The 16,917-nt window shown below is 43.8% G+C and overlaps 1 protein-coding gene across 1 annotated transcript; it reads right to left on the bottom strand.

Annotated features, from left to right (window-relative positions):
- Positions 1 to 361: 361 nt before the first annotated feature.
- Positions 362 to 16,658, bottom strand: mthfr (methylenetetrahydrofolate reductase (NAD(P)H)). Its single transcript, XM_078254148.1, has 12 exons — positions 16,433 to 16,658; positions 13,031 to 13,297; positions 11,230 to 11,468; positions 10,458 to 10,568; positions 9,796 to 9,989; positions 8,365 to 8,615; positions 7,220 to 7,354; positions 6,655 to 6,835; positions 4,802 to 4,984; positions 3,764 to 3,865; positions 3,554 to 3,673; positions 362 to 981 (listed from the first exon to the last, which is right to left on the bottom strand). Exons 2-12 carry the CDS (start codon positions 13,276 to 13,278, stop codon positions 739 to 741), a joined length of 2,007 nt encoding a protein of 668 aa, XP_078110274.1. The 5' UTR covers positions 13,279 to 13,297; positions 16,433 to 16,658; the 3' UTR covers positions 362 to 738.
- Between the last annotated feature and the right edge of the window lie 259 nt (positions 16,659 to 16,917).

Raw genomic sequence — 16,917 nt, 5'->3', positions numbered from 1 at the left:
ATTAGTAGGTTTTCACCCATAACAGTACATTGTCATTTATAAAATCTAAATCAAATATAGCAATTGGAAACATTCACTGATGAAACTCTTTAAGGGCTATGTTGTTACACACTTGGTGTCTTTCATTAAGCTGCCAGCGTCTGTTTTACGTTATAATCCTACGGAGTAAACTGTCCTGAGTGCTTTTTTTTAAACGTTTCGTTTAAACGGGTTTTTGCAGCTCGGAGCGTCTTTTTGAAGATGAACTTCTCTGGAAAAAAATGCCCCACGTCAATCGCTTTTTTGACAGCCGACCAATGACAAGTGGAGTAGCCAGACCTGTTTCCATAAAACAAGAAAAACAGCTTTTTCTTGCAAAAAGATGCCAAATGTCTTTTAAGTATAGCCTTTAAAGTATATTTCATTTTCACAGTTCATTATACGAGTCGTTTTTCTTAATTGTTGTTTTAGTGTAGTTTATCAGCGTGGGGGGGTGCTACAAAGGATGAAGTTACTGATCATGGAGGTAAACAATATTGAATGTTTCCTATTTCGTTCCGGTGAGACAGAACGTTTTCATTTTCCATTCACTTCAAATGTTAAAAAAACATTCATAAAAACCTTTTTAAAAATACTGTGAAGTACAATCCTTAATCTTTGCTATTATCTGTTTTGTAAGTAGCAGCGTTTTTTTTTGGCAATGCATAAAATATCGACCGTTCTGTAGCGTTTCTTTCTGTCCCTAAAAGAAAGTTGCTTTTATTCGGAGGCTGCTCCCTCGTCGAGCGGCTCTGGAGTTGCGTCGAGCGGCTCTGGAGTTGCGTCGAGCAGCTCGAACATATCGTCGATGACCTTCCACAGACAGCTCTCCAGAGGGAAGTCGTTGTCCACCAGGTTGACCAGGAAGTAGTTGTCGTGGATGTACTTGATGATCATCCGTGAAGGAGACTCGTCTTCGTAGAGCTTCGCCCACTGCTCGATCCACAGGGCGAAGGCCTCGTCCTGAGGGGAAACACGGGACAACGGTTAGAGACGGGCTAGTCCTAAAACCTGTGGGTGTCGAACACAATGTGCTTCTTGACAGCATTTTGTTAAGCATTCATTTCCTGTTTAGTAATTTGACCTAATCCTAAAGGGTAACTACAGTTTTTTTCAACCTGGACCCTATTTCCCCATGTTTTTGTGTCTGAGTGACTGATGGGAACAACAATCTTTGACATTGGTCCAGTATTAAGCGAGATCGCTGCAGTCGGCAGCGGCGAAACAAGCTACGATGTGAGGTAATACGGCAATTGTTCAGCTTGTGTTTACCTTCACAAAAGTGCTCGTTTTGCCGCTGACAGGCACAGATTAATATTCTAAGTGTCTGACAACATTATGGAAAGGATCCCTACAGAGATAGACCTTTAAAACCTCTTTGAGACCTTTCTGTTTAACCAGAAACGGCTCTGAAGTCGCTGGCGCTAAACCCACCAGACTCCATTTAAAAAAGGAATACTTTTAACGTGTATAGCGCCAACATATTGTTAACATGTAAATCGGTAAACTATGCGTTTATTTCAACCAAAACTAGAGTTGTGATGGTTGGAAAAGAGGAAAGACGACCCAAAACGGCTCTTCATAGCTTTATTTTGTTTCTGTCGGCTTTGATGTATTTTATGATGCTAAAATTTCTGTTTATTTACATGGAGTCTGGTGGGTTTAGCGAACGCGATTTCGCGGATGTTTTTATGTTTAAAAAAAGGATCTCACTCTTTAACAGAAAGATTGACCTCCTTAGAAATCCTTTCCATAATGTTGTCAGTCAGCGGCAAAACGAGCACTTTTGTGAAGGTAAATACAAGCTTTACAATTGTCCTATTAACTTACATTGTAGCTTGTTTCGCTGCTGCCAACTGCAGCGATCTCTTAATACTGGACCAATGTCAAAGACTGTTGTTCCCATCAGTCACTTAGACACAAAAAATAGGAAAATAGGGTCCAGGTTGAAAAAAACGGTAGTTACCCTCCAAATGCCGATTTATGCTTCTGCCTTAAGATCGATCCCGACCCTACGATGTAGCCTGACGTGCACCTTTCAAAACCTTTAACTACACCTCGCTGACAAACATCACGTGTGTAATTCATGGCTCAATTCAAACTGAATCAAAAAATAATTTGCCTCTCCCCCTTCACTACCAGATATATATTTTCAAAATGAAGGTCCCATGAGTTCCACCGGAAGGGGAGGGACTTCGCCTCTCTATTGGCTACCTAAACTGGTAGGGAAGATAACGTTGTCAGTAGCCTAACGGTTACAAACAGACTCGGTAGTGAGGGATTCTGTGTTTGGCGGAGCTGGACCAGAGAACACTCTGTTAAAACAGATTGGTGATGATGTGTTGCCCTCATTGTTCTCCGTGAAAGTTTGCTGGAAGCGATGTAATGTAGTGTTTATGTAGCCTGACGTGGTCATACTCAGATTCTAGTCAGAATATGGAGTCTGATACTGCTCCATTGGGCTGCGATTATTACAGTTAAGAAAATGCCTCTGCATTCAATTGGATAGACCTGCAACCAATCAGAGCAACAGATAGACCTACAACCAATCAGAGCAACGGATAGACCTACAACCAATCAGAGCTACAGATAGACCTACAACCAATCAGAGCTACAGATAGACCTACAACCAATCAGAGCAACAGATAGACCTGCGACCAATCAGAGCAACGGATAGACCTACGACCAATCAGAGCAACGGATAGACCTACAACCAATCAGAGCAAAGGATAGACCTACAACCAATCAGAGCAACGGATAGACCTACAACCAATCAGAGCTACAGATAGACCTACAACCAATCAGAGCTACAGATAGACCTACAACCAATCAGAGCAACAGATAGACCTACAACCAATCAGAGCAACGCCCCATCTTCTTAGGGACCATCGGGACCAGCTGATAAATTAAACTTTTGCCGAATCTCGTAGGAAGGACGGCAAAAACATCTTTCCAATCGACAAATGCCTTGATGGCGGTTCTCTGCTCCTCTTTTAAAATGAATGCGCTGTCGATATCTTCTATAACAGACGCGATGGCAGCCATCTTTGTTGTAAATTAATTCAACCCAAGCGCTCTTTGGTGACGTGGTTGATGACGTTACCGTTGATCATCTGTCCATCATCGTATAAAGACCGCCCCGACAATCTGATTGGTCCGAACAGCTCTGGTTGGAGCATAGCTGCTCCACAACGGATCAAGTCCAGACCCAACTTCCTGACCTCCAATGTTGTGGGCGGGGCTAAGTTCAGCTGGCATCCAGGCTAGCGTCTATGTGGAGTGAGCACTGCTGCGGACTCAGTTTAAACATTTTTTAAAAGAAATAAAGGCCTTTTGAAAGCTTTAAGACAATAACGGAAGTAACAGTCAAACCAGCTTTCAAAGTGCACGACACGAGTAAGTGTTGTTCGCAGTGAGCAGTGGATCCAATTCCTGCCGATGTGGATTTTCGAAAAGGAGAAAAAAAACAAGCAACCAGCCCCAGACTGCACATCCCTAACGCCCTGAACATTAAGCAGGACATTCTCTGTCTTACCTTCCAATACATGAAGCTGTCTGGGTCCACTACGGTCGGCTGAACGATCTCCCTGCCAGGAAAGATCCCCCACGTCACAGCGTTAGGCTGCATGTCCGGGGCGTTGGTCAGGTTACGGCCCTGCACGCAAAATATTCAGCATGAATAACACGTACTCGCACACAGACACGGATTGACATGATGAACGATGTGCTTTCTGGCCGAACTTACGTGCACATTAACAATGTGGTAGTTGACACGGGGCTCATACTTCTTCAGTACTTTGAGGAGAGCGTTCACGTTTTCACTGGAGGTGAAGAACTCCAGATAGGCCTGTTGGAGGTAAAACACAACGGTTTAAAGCAGCGGACAAAATCACCCCATTCCCTCACCAATCCATGCAAAACACAGCTGCAAAGGTTCATCGATTAGTTGTCAACTATTAAATTAATCGCCAGGAAACCTGTAGGCTTGGTTTTGCAGATGTTATTTTCTCGCTAGTCTATATCCACGACGTTCCACTTCCGGGATTGTTCAGGGGCCGCCGGAAATTCCACCGGATGTCCTTCATATCAGCCGGATGTCCGTCACCTTCCTCTTTCTTTGTGTTGGCGTTCTAACCTCTGGTGGATTTGTGAGGACTATGGTTAACTGCTCCTCAGATCTCTGCAGGGTAAATCCAGACAGCTAGCTAGACTATCTGTCCAATCTGAGTTTTCTGTTGCACGACAAACAACTTTTGAACGTACACATGTTCCACCAAAACAAGTTTCTTCCAGAGGCTATTTTGCAGAGGCACCGTTGCTCCGTCCACAGCGCTGTGGAGGAAGGTCTGGCAATGGGAGACTATTTTCTTGCCATTTTCGGGTCACATTCCTGCTTGAACACGTGTAGTTAATGGTTAGAAGCCTTTATTGGTCATTTCTCACTGTAGAAAGTGCTGCTATTCTCTGTTATAGAGCTGCAATGATTCAATTAATCCATTAGTTGTCAAAACTTCTCAGATTCCAGCTTCTTAAATGTGAGTATGTTCTAGTTTCTTCTCTCCTGAACTGAATATCTTTGAGTTGTGGACAAATCAAGACAGTTGAGGACATCATCTTGGGGCTTTCGGAAACACCGATCCACTTTTTTCACCTTTTTTTTGACATTTTAGATACCAAACTAACCATTCATCCAGAAAATAATCCATAGATTCAATCGACAATGAAAGTAACTGTTAGTTGCAGCCCTTAATCCAAAAAGGCACTAGCCAGAAAGTCTTCCTACCTTTTGGAAGACGTAGCCTCCTGCAGGCCCCCAGCCGGCTATGGGATCTGTGGAGGGTTTTCCGTTGATGTTGGGCTGGGAGTTGATGGTGAGGACTCCTCGTCGGTTCACCTTCTCCAGCTCGTCCTTCAGCAGGTTGGTCTCCGGGGCCAGAGGCTCATCGTTCCACGGCAAACACATCACCTAGCAGAGGAAGAAACCTTAGGCCATGATCACACAAAAAAAGCCTGGTTTTGCTTCCAAAAGGCAGCCAAGCGCGTCTTTTGTTGCTATAACAACGGCTGCTGCTACAGAATCAAAGTGATCAAGCTAGGTAGAGAATGAAGGGAGCGATCGGAGAGAGGGAGCGCTGCTTCTAATAACGTTAGCTAAAACAAGGCGAGTTCCCTGAACAGGGAGCACAGAGCGGCAAAGTTTTCTTCTACATAGTCTATATCCATGACGTTCCACTTCCGGGATTGCTCCGGTCTCCCAAGACGATTGCGATTGGTTTAGAGAAATGCCAATAAACCCATCCCAGAATGCTGTGTGGACTAGCCAGACCCTCCTCCGCAGAGTTGTGGAGGAAGGTCTGGCAATGCAAGACTAGCTTCTGCATAAATGAAGGTTGGTGTACAGATGTCAGTGTTAAGTAAATGCTAGTTGGGATCAATGGAAGTACGTTTCTAGAATAATCACCTTCCTCTCTCTGGGCGTTGCCGTTCTCAAACTCTGTTCGCTTCGTAAACAACAACACACTTTTTGACTGTGCAGCAAGTCAGGTCTGCTCGGTTCTTTCGGGGAATGATTGTAAAGACTTACAAATAATGTGTTTAGGGCATTTCCTCTCTAACTGGGAGGTTTTGGGACTGATTGGTGGGATTGCTGTGGACGAAGTACACACGGAGATACACTGGTAAGAGATAATGAGGTTTAACCATGTACCAGCTGATTTAAATATCTCACGTTGCTGTATTGTGTCAACAGTTAACTTCATTTAATGTGGTATGAGGAGTTTTCTTTTGCAGGTGCAAATGTTCCACCAGAACAAGTTCCTTCCTGAGACTATTTAGCAGAGTAACAGAGTGGAAATGCTGTAATTTCGAGAGAAGAGTGTGTGGAAGAGTTTGTGTATTGTATGAGTTAGTTGGATGCAAATTAACAGAATATTAGCTGGCTAACATTATAAAATCATGCCTGGATTAAAATGTTGTAAATGTTACATTTCATTCTGTACAAACTCTGAACAAGGCCTCTCTCATCCGTTTTAATTTGTATCATAAATTGTAACACGTTTTTCGTTTATCTGCGTGAGACAACCTTGAACCAATCCTCCTCTCCTCGGGTAACTCCCTCTTATCTTTCTACTCTCACGTTATCAAAGTGAATAGAGAGCAAGTAGATGATAGGATATGAACCACAAAACAATCATGATTGGATTGTATTCCATCAATTAGTTAAAAGGTGCTCTACGCGATGTTGGGTGACGTTACTTTTTGTTGACGTTCGAAGTATTGTCAAACAAAACTGAGGCTAGCTCGCCCCTCCCTCCTCCCCATCCCGTCCCCTCCCCCTCCCTTCCATGCTTCCTGAAACAGTCATGAACGCGCATTGTGGATGTAGCCTACGTGCTAACGCTGCTACGGAGCTTTCTCTGACCCGAAATAACTCACAGAAGGACCCAGAAGCAACCCAACTGTATACTACTGACATACTGTGTACTTGTACTTCAGAGGAAAACATTGTACTACATTTACTGGACAGAGAAATCTTCGTTGCAGATTCAGATTCTACTCACAAAATATTCTAATTAACAGCTCTCAGCAACTTAACACTGTTGGGCTTTTGTTTCGGCAAAAAAATGTCTCTTGTACCTTGTGTCCGCTGCGGTTTGGTTGGGCTGTGATGTAGCAGGTGAAGACCTCATAGACGCTCTCTTCACTCATCAGCTCATCGCCCCACATCTTCAGCAGAGCGTCTTTAGACGACTTGCTCTTTAGGTAGAACAGGTAGTAGTCGTTCAGCTCGCCGAACGCTGGAGACGAGGAGTTTCCCCTGAAGACATCAACAACAGGACACTTTTTAAGTTGTTTCACAGTAGGCTTTAACGATTCTACACTAATGCAAAACAACATTTTTAGGAATGCATCTAACGATTTTTCGTTTCTTGGTCGATTAATCCGCCGCTAGTTGTTTCTTCTATAAAGTGTCAGAAAAGGTTGAAAAATGATGATCAGTGTTTCCCAAAAAGCCGAAGATGACGTCCTCAAATGTCTTGTTTTGTCCATAACTCAAAGATATTCAGTTTACTGTCAGAGGAGATAAAACACTAGAACATATTCACATTTAACAAGCTGACATCAGAGATTAATCGATTACCAAAATAGTTGGCGATTAATAAGGAAATGGACATTTAGGTTTTGTCATGTGCAATTGTACCATCGGCCATTGGGGAACTCGTCCCAGTCCTGGGTTCTGTAGATGTAGCTCTTGGGCCGCGACGCCCAGAAGATGGGTCGAACATCTTCTACCTTCCGTTTGGGATGGGCACTCACTGCCCAGGGAAGAGGCCGCCTGGCAAAACAAAAAACAAAAAAAAACAAGCTCTGAAATTCTGGAGCATCTTGAATGGCAACAAGGCAAACAAAGAGCAGGGGGCTGTTCCACTAAACAAAGATGTGCCCTGGTCTTTGAGATATCGGTTTTCACGAATCCCAACACGGGTGAAAACATCCATCTCACCCCGGGACACTATCTGTTCTGTATCTGAACTGACGTATACTGACGTTTATAACAGACTCCGAAACAGTTTTGTATCCAAAAGCCATAACTGCACTTAACGCTACATGAGTAGTAAGGGTGAATCGTGCAATGAATGTCTTGTACACAGAAATAAAACTGATAGAAAGCCCATTCCCATTCAAATCAACGTAGCAGAATGAAGAGCGGCAGTTATTTTTATGTGTACCATTATCATGATAACGTATAAACTTGCGTATAAACCAACGTCCAACGTTGCGACCAAGAAAGTCGCGGAGGTGAGGTTTTGCAGTTAAGCTAACATTAGCCAACTTACAAGTCGTCCACCGGCTGGCTTGCTGGTTCCGCCGTGCTTCATGCCGCGTTGGTTACAGAGAATGAGCCGAACAGCGGGCTGGGTTTAACTGTCCCCCACCACTCGCTCCCCCCCCAGCCCCGGAGAACGTCTCCCATAATACATCCATGGTCGGGACGCTCTCCTCCCAGCTAGTTGCGACGCAGTTTACGGCCCCACTGACGCGTGTTGTCAACATGACAACTAACAACAATCTTTCTCAGGTCTTGTATGTTTGCTCGTATCAGGTTAGATGTGACAGGAAATGAGGATGCAGTATTCCTATAATTGGTTTGTTGTCACATCACTCTGCTTTGATGAAATGTAGTATTCTGCCCACACGAGGATCCTGCAGGAAACATGACTTAGTTTTGCTTTTTATCTTTTTTTCAGCTGATTGCAAATGTCCTAAAACTCCACGACTACTTCTGACTTTTGCTCAAAAGTGCCGGCGTGCTGTAAGGCAAGCGGAGCGACTGGGATGACTGACCTGGGGTCCTCTATCCACAGGCCCAGCTGGCGGAGCACCTCCATGGTGGCGACCTCTCGGTTCAGGGTGTAAAAGTGGAGCCCCGGTACCTTGCCGCTGTCCAGCAGCACGCGGCACATCTCCACCGCCTGTTGGATGCCATAGTTACGGATGGCAGCGTCGTTGTCTTTGATGGGCTCAATGACTCTGGTGATCTCCTCCGGTACCTCGAGCTTCGACAGCTTGACGAGCTGACGCAGAGACTGGTAACCCTGGAGAGGAACACGTTAAAGTCCAGCTTTATCCCAGTGGATAAAGCTGCACCTGCGCCCATCTGTGCGCCCATGGGCGTGCTGGTCTTACAGGGAGGTGTGTTCAGGTGAATTCTTGGCGTATTGCTGTCTTTAGGCAGCGGAAAAGGATTGTGCCATTGACCAACAAAAACCTGAGGCCTGTATTACGAAGCAAGATTTGCCGTTAACGAGGTAACTTCAGGTTCGACCCGGGGTTTTGTGTATCACGACGATGGATCACTTGTTATCGGGTTAATCACCGTGGTAACTTATGCTGAACACATAACCTGCTCGAGACCGCCTACTGACCAATCAATACTCAATTGATAACGGCGTCACCGTTCTTAGAAGATCCGGCGGAGCTCGGTGCGCAGAGAGAGAGAGCGCGAGAGAGAGAGAACAAGTGTATATTATGGTCAGATCTTGGTCCTGGCTGATGGGGAAGTGATATTGATAAGCGTTGTGAATTACGCATAACAGCAGCAGCTTTTTTTTTTGGCCTGCTTTCCTTCCTGTTTTAGGAAGCAGTTTTGCCTGTAAAACCGTGTCTGTGTTCTTCATATTTATGTAGAATTGTAGTTTGCTCTTCTTATGTAAAATATGCGGCTCTGGTAGATGTTTGAGATTGGTCATATAGAGCAAACACCGCCTCTTTTATGAACCCTTTTGAACCATGCGCCCGGCGCACGGACCCGTTTTCCGCCATCAAACTAGCAAAAGTGGATTTGTTCACGCCCTAAACGCACCAGTCGCTTCACGCTGTGAGCTTAGATCGTTAAAATATGGCCCTTAATGTATTAAGTTGTTTTTTTAAAACTACAGTTTTTTTTAGTTTATCTGTGTTTTAAGCCCCCAATGTCTCCACTAGGATTAGGCACTGGTTATAGTTAGGGTTAAGGTTAGGGTTAGGTGCCTTGAAGTCAACGGTCGCAGCGCTGCCTGGAAGGAGACGTTGACTTAATGTAGGGCTATATGTAAGCTATAGTGCGTAGTTTCTGTCGCCCCCATCAGGAATTCTAAGTAATGACAACAACACTGTTGGCGCGTTCACATGATACAAGCCTTTCTCAGAACGAGTTTCCCAGTGTGATTCCATCAGCAATCAACCTGCGACTTCGTCATGATAATAACGGTGTTTCTGGAGGCAGCAGTGAGTTACCTGAATGGGGAAGATTCCCGGTAGGATGGGACACGTGATACCAATCGCCCTGCAGTCGTCCAGGAACTTGAGGAACGTGTCTGCCCTGAAGAACAACTGGGTGATGATGAAGTCTGCTCCAGCGTCCACCTTCTCCTTCAGGTGTCTGAGATCCTCCTCGTAGCTCTCTGCCTCGGGGTGGCCTGTAGGGTAGCCTGCACATACACACATATTTAAAAATCACTGACTGATACTTCAAAGAGAGAGGCGAAGTCCCTCCCCTTTCAGTGGACCAACCATGGGACCTTATTTCGGAGACGATATGTACAGTAGTGAACGGGGAGAGATGAATTCTTTTTTGATCCTGTTTTAATTGAGCCAAGTGAAGAAATTCTCAGTTTGTCGTAAAACTGTTGAAGTATCAGACTGTGAAAATACGTCATCAGAAAGACTACACACTTCTGAGTAGCCAAGTGGCGTCTCTCTCTGAATTATACAGGGGATACAACTTTCATACTGAGAATAACCCATCTATGCTACAGAAATATTTCTACAGGCGAGAGATAAGATCAGAGAAGATAGACTTCACTGATCCCACACTACGGAAATTCCCTTGTTACAGGCAGCTCAGAACAATGCAAACACACACAGAGAAATACACAATCTGGAGGCTGAAAACATACCGGCAACGCAGATGTCAAAGTAGTCATCAAACTCAGATCGGATGTGTTTAACGAGGTCGGTGGCATAGTTGAAGCCGCCCTCCTCTTCCTCCCAGTCGGTTCCCACTGGGTCTGTGGAGATATTACAACATCACACCTTATAGCTGGCCGACATACATTACTACGACAATCTCCAGAGCTATACTCTAATTTCCCACTCCAATCACATTATTTGAGACTAACCAATCAGCAGGAGCAAAGTAGAGAGCTGCAAAGATTAGTCGATTCATGGATTAGTTGCCAACTATTAAATTAATTGCCAACTATTTTGGCATATTTAGTATATACATAAATAATAATTAAAAACGTGCTCTGGTTTATTGGCATTTCTTTAAACCAATCACAATAGTCTTGGGCGGCGCTACGAGCCACGGTGCCTCTGCTAAATAGCCTCTGGAAGGAACTTATTTTGGTGGAACATGTGTACTTTCAAAAGTAGTTTTAGTCGTGCAACAGAAAACTCAGATTGGACAGATAGTCTAGCTAGCTGTCTGGATTTACCCTGCAGAGATCTGAGGAGCAGTTAACCATAGTCCTCACAAATCCACCGGAGGTTAGAACGCCAACACAAAGAAAGAGGAAGGTGACGGACATCTGGCCTAAAAAGAAGGACATCCGGCGGAATTTCTGGCGGCAACGCAGCAATCCGGGAAATGAAACGTCGTCGATATAGACTAGTTGACAAGCTCTACAACCTCTCATGTAGTTAAGAATGTGAACAGATCTGTCCTACCTCCCCTCAGTGCCATGATGTTTTTGAGGCCCAGGTGCTTTGCTTTGGCCAGGTAGCCGCTGATCTTCTCTTTGGTCTGGTTGCAGCAGGTCAGGTGGAGGATGCTCTCCAGGCCGCAGTAATTCACCGCTGTGCTGGCAATCATCAGAGACGAGGTTTCTTTGTCCGAGCCCGGGTCCCCTGCTGGGTGCCAGGTGATGTCGATAAACAGGGGCCCTCCGGTGCCCATACGGTCAAATCTGCAGCAAAATCACACGCTTGGAAGAATTAGGAATTAGAAAGGGGAGGTAACCTTTCCCCTTATGACGTCATAAAGGGAAGATTCCAGATCGGCCCATCTGAGCTTTCATTTTCTCAAAGGCAGAGCAGGATACCCAGGGCTCGGTTTACACCTATCACCATTTCTAGCCTCGGGGAAGACCCAGGACTAGGTGGAGGGATTATATCTCCAACCTGGCCTGGGAACGCCTCGGGATCCCCCAGTCGGAGCTGGTTAATGTGGCTCGGGAAAGGGAAGTTTGGGGTCCCCTGCTGGAGCTGCTACCCCCGCGACCCGATAAGCGGACGAAGATGGATGGATGGATGGATGGACCATTTCTAGCCACTGGGGGACCATAGGCAGGCTGGGGGAACTCATATTAATGTTAAAAAACCTCATGAAGTGGGACCTTTAAAGAAGGAAAAGAACATCGCAATACTTAATACTTATATGCAATATTGTCAGGTGAATTTGAAGCAAACTTTTAAAATACGAATTAGAAGCGTTTCCATCAACTGGTTTAGAGCGAATAAACTGGACTACACGAAGCGTAGTTACGTCACAAGTTGACGTTGCGCGTGGCTGTAGATTACAAACCGGCTTGCTAAATCAAAGAGTTTAGAAGCTACGTTTCTTTGGCTAAATGGAGAGAGGTAGCTTTGTACAAGTCGACCACCTGTGCAGAATCCAGAATCCAGGGTTGTGGCAGAGACATTTGGTGTCGGCGAGACAACCGTTCACCGCGGTGTGTACGCGGTGTGCAGGGCCGTACCATTCAAGCTGTTGAACCAATTCCTCAATTTACCCGACGTGGCGGAGGCACAGGCTTTAGCGCACCGCAACTCCACCACGCACCTTGTGCCACAAGTGTACGCCGCACTGGAGGGGACCCGTATCCCGATCCTTCCCCCATCCGATGGGTATAGTCATGCGACTTATGGAGCTTTTCCATTACATGGTACCAGCTTGACTCAGCTTGACTCTACTCGCCTTTTTTGGTTTTTCATTACAAAAAAAAGGGTAGGCCTACTTTTTTTTAGTACCACCTCAGTCGAGGTTCCCAGCGAGCTGAGGCGATACCAAAAGGTGACGTGAAAGCGACAGAGGGGGGTGTCCTGAACAAACCCGCCATTTTTAAATAGTTCAGCCGTTTAGCTGTGTTTATTTCTGCTGCCTCCAGCTTCATTTGAAACTAAATGTGTCTTCTGGCAACAACAACACACCGTCCACGTTCTGTGTGTCGCGTTAGGTCACGGCAGTTTACTGCGGCGCCGCTATGACGACCAGCCACGCTGAGGCGGGACTAAAATCTTACACAACTTATTCAAAGCTGTTTCCATCTCCCATTTTGTGCTTTAATTATTTTTCGAAAAAAAAGGCAAAAAACCACCTCAAGCGAGCGTAAAAACTTTCACATTTTACCGTTTCCATCAACATTTTCTAATGCAATACTTCAAAATGCTCATAAACATACGTTGATGGAAACACGGCTAGTGTTAACAAACGCAATATTCCATTTAAATCCAGCTTGATTCTACATGCCTTGAGATGAGGTTCACAGCTCCGCTGGCTGTGCGCGGAGGAAAGAACTCCAGCGAGAACCAGCGGTCCCCGGACTCCATCCTTCTCCGCATCTTGTCCCGCAGCCGGTCGGACCGGTCCACGTCCAGCACCGGCGTGGAACTCCGCGAGCTCTCCTTGGAGCTCTCGCCGCCGCTGTTGCTGGCCCCGCTGGAGTCGCTCTTGCATGACTGCCAACTACCGTCCCCGCGCTGAACCTGGTTCACCATGATGGCAGATTAACGTATACTGAGACAAAGAGAAGAATACACAAAAACAAGTCGTTCTCAATCTGTGATGTGAAGTCATATATTTGGTTACGACTTCAAAGAAACTACTGACAACATGTATTATCTTTGGGGTATTAAAGAAAATCTTGTATATAAATACTTTTCTTAATATTAATGCTTTGTATAGACTCAAAATAATTCGGAAATTCAATTGTGAATGGATTAAAAGCTTGAATAGTCCAACTTTTTATTTATGCTGTATGACGCTGTACATCCAAAAAATAATATAGTTACACCTACATGGGACACTTTGCCTACATGGGACACTTTGCCTACATGGGACACTTTGCCTACATGGGACACTTTGCCTACATGGGACCATAGACTGTATATTAATATTAACAGTCTATGCATGTGACACGCACCCCCGTTTGAGAAACACTTAAAGGTCCTGAACACCCACACAGGTGTGAATTGGCTGATTGGGCCTCTTCCCAGGACTGTGTGGGTGTGGTTAGACTGATTCATTGACATCTTCCTGAGTCTCCTGTTAGTGCTGTTGTACCTGTTAGGGCGCGACAAATGACAGCTTTGTCATCCTTATTGGTAGAATAGGTAGGTATAGGTAGTTTTGTGACTTTATAATAAAGTCACCATCAAAGCTCCAGCCCACCTCCAACCTGAGCAGAGTCTAATCAGCCAGAATATCTGAAAACACCTGAGTGGGTGTCCAGAGGCCTTAAAGCATGGTTTGGATATTTGAAATGTGGATTTATGAATATGATATTTACCAATTAACCCTCCTCAAATTTGACCCATTTTCAAAACGTTTCTATACCAAATTTTCAAAAGAAATAACGTGGGTGGCTCCCTACAACGCTCTTTGCAACAGTGCCTAGCAGTACCTAACAGTACCTAACAGTACTTAACAGTGCCTAGCAGTACCTAACAGTGCCTAACAGTGCCTAGCAGTGCCTAACAGTACCTAACAGTACTTAACAGTACCTAACAGTACCTAACAGTGCCTAACAGTACCTAACAGTACCTAACAGTACCTAACAGTGCCTAGCAGTACCTAACAGTACCTAACAGTACCTAACAGTACTTAACAGTACCTAACAGTACCTAACAGTGCCTAACAGTACCTAGCAGTGCCTAACAGTACCTAACAGTACCTAACAGTACCTAACAGTGCCTAACAGTACCTAACAGTACCTAACAGTACCTAACAGTACCTAACAGTACCTAACAGTGCCTAACAGTGCCTAACAGTGCCTAACAGTGCCTAACAGTGTCTAACAGTGTCTAACAGGGCCTAGCAGTGCCTAACAGGGCCTAGCAGTGTCTAACAGTGTTGACAGTGCCTAACGGTGCCTAACAGTGCCTAGCAGTACCTAACAGTACTTAACAGTACTTAACAGTACCTAACAGTACTTAACAGTGTCTAACAGTGCCTAACAGTGCCTAGCAGTACCTAACAGTACTTAACAGTACTTAACAGTACTTAACAGTGCCTAACAGTGCCTAACAGTGCCTAACAGTGCCTAACAGTGCCTAACAGTACTTAACAGTGCCTAACAGTGCCTAACAGTGTCTAACAGTGTCTAACAGTGTCTAACAGGGCCTAGCAGTGCCTAACAGTGTCTAGCAGTGTCTAGCAGTGCCTAGCAGTGCCTGACTTTTTGCTAGAAGCTAGCAATGTAGCTATGGCTGAACTTTGGCCTACTTTAGCATATAAACATCAGCTCACTAAGAACCTGGGAACCACAATCCCAAACTGCCAGTTTGATTTTCTGTGTACTGAATTGTTTACCTAAAGTAAACTTCTTTGACTTTTATGAACATCATGGCTTTTTTAAATATTAGTTTTTATAAAATTATACTTTTAAAAAAAATCCCAAATATATCGCCTTACGCACAGTATCAAAATATATTGCAGTATATTGAATCGTGACCCGTGTACCGTATCACCAGATTCTTGCCAACACACAGCCCTATATACTTTCTGCTTCTTCTTTTTTTTAAGCTCAACAATTAGATATAATTTCCAACAGGCTAAACATGGTTTATTGATTATAAATTTAAAAACAAAACGAGTGTGAAAATGAGGTCATTAGTTGGTGTTTGTGTATACTGGGTAGTGGGGGAAAAGGCACCGAAAACGTTGAAAAATGCTACAAAACATTTTAAAAAACGTCGAAAATTGACAAAAACGTGTTAAAAAAAAAGTGTTAATTTTCTATTTTGACATGAAAGGTGATTACATAACCTACTATTCGATTCAAATTTTGACATTCATATATATATTTTTTTATTTGTTTTATTGTTTACCTTCTTTTTTTTTATTATTGTGTATTTACTCTTTCTTCTTAAGTGCAGCTATGTTGTCATGTAAGATTGCAATGTTCCTTGTAATGATAACTGCTTATATATATATATATATATATATATATATATATATATATATATATATATATATATATATATATACACACTTTTTTTAAGTCTGATGCCGAACTGTTCTACGATTGTTTGTGTCACACGTTAGTTGCGAAATAAAATAAGCAATTGTCAATTGAATTCGCATTACTTGAAGAATATGTGGGCTTTATATTTATATTAAAGTTATATATTTATTTTTTTAAGAGACTACACATGCCTCCGCCCCACACACCATGCTTTGCAGGAGGATTAGCTAGAAACTGGCTGATCTGTGACGGTAATACATGTCGGTAAAAAGAAATGTTAGCTCCCAAAACACAGAGATACACGAGCCGCTCGATTTATACCCAGGTAATTAACCTAGCAGCAGCAGTAGCAGCATGCTATCGTTACATTACATTACAAAACAACGGCCTGCTAGCACCCTGGGCTGCGCACAGCTAACGTTAACTACGTGCCTCATGATATGGGTTGTTTTTTTGTTTGTTTTTTTTTTTTAAATTTTGGAACAAAACTTTATTAAAAAGTTATTTCCAGACAAAATGCCTCATGATATGTTGCATTGGTTGTTAATTTAGCCATAAATAGTCATAACGTAACAGAAGTAACGTTAACTCAGGCTACGCTCTACCACCCTGAACTTGATGCTAAAACCAGTTACGTTTTGTTTATTCTGAGAAAAAAACAGAAAAGAAAACAAAGCCTCTCCCACCTTCCCCAGCGTGTTGTCGTTACGGTCTCCCCGACGGTCTTCCATCCAGGGCAGAATATGGACAGAATATTAACTGCTGCAGCGCGTGGGACACATGCATGTATGATAAGAAGGTGGCACCATATGTGTAAAAGGGTGGGACTATTCAGATGTATTATAAGAACTGATCGCAGCCTGCCAAGCGGAGACAACAACCACACAACCCATCTAACTGTAGCGGAGCTGCTAATGCTGCGTTTACGTGCCATGGGAAATGTAACACACACAGCAACATCAATGTAATCCGTGTGGTGGAAGAAGTATTCAGATCCTTTACTTAAGTAAAAGTTCCAGTACCACACTGTAAAAAAAATACTCTATTAGTATAAAAGTCCTGCATTGAAAATGTTACGTAAGTGAAAGTATGTAAGTATCGTCAGGAAAATGTAGTTAAAGTATTAAAAATACTTGATGCAGAAAAATCCTCCCATTGTAGAAAGTGTAAA

The sequence above is a fragment of the Sander vitreus genome, chromosome 7 (assembly GCF_031162955.1).
Source record: "Sander vitreus isolate 19-12246 chromosome 7, sanVit1, whole genome shotgun sequence".
Classification (NCBI taxonomy): Eukaryota; Metazoa; Chordata; class Actinopteri; order Perciformes; family Percidae; genus Sander; species Sander vitreus.
This window is presented reverse-complemented; position numbering and strand designations above follow the sequence as displayed.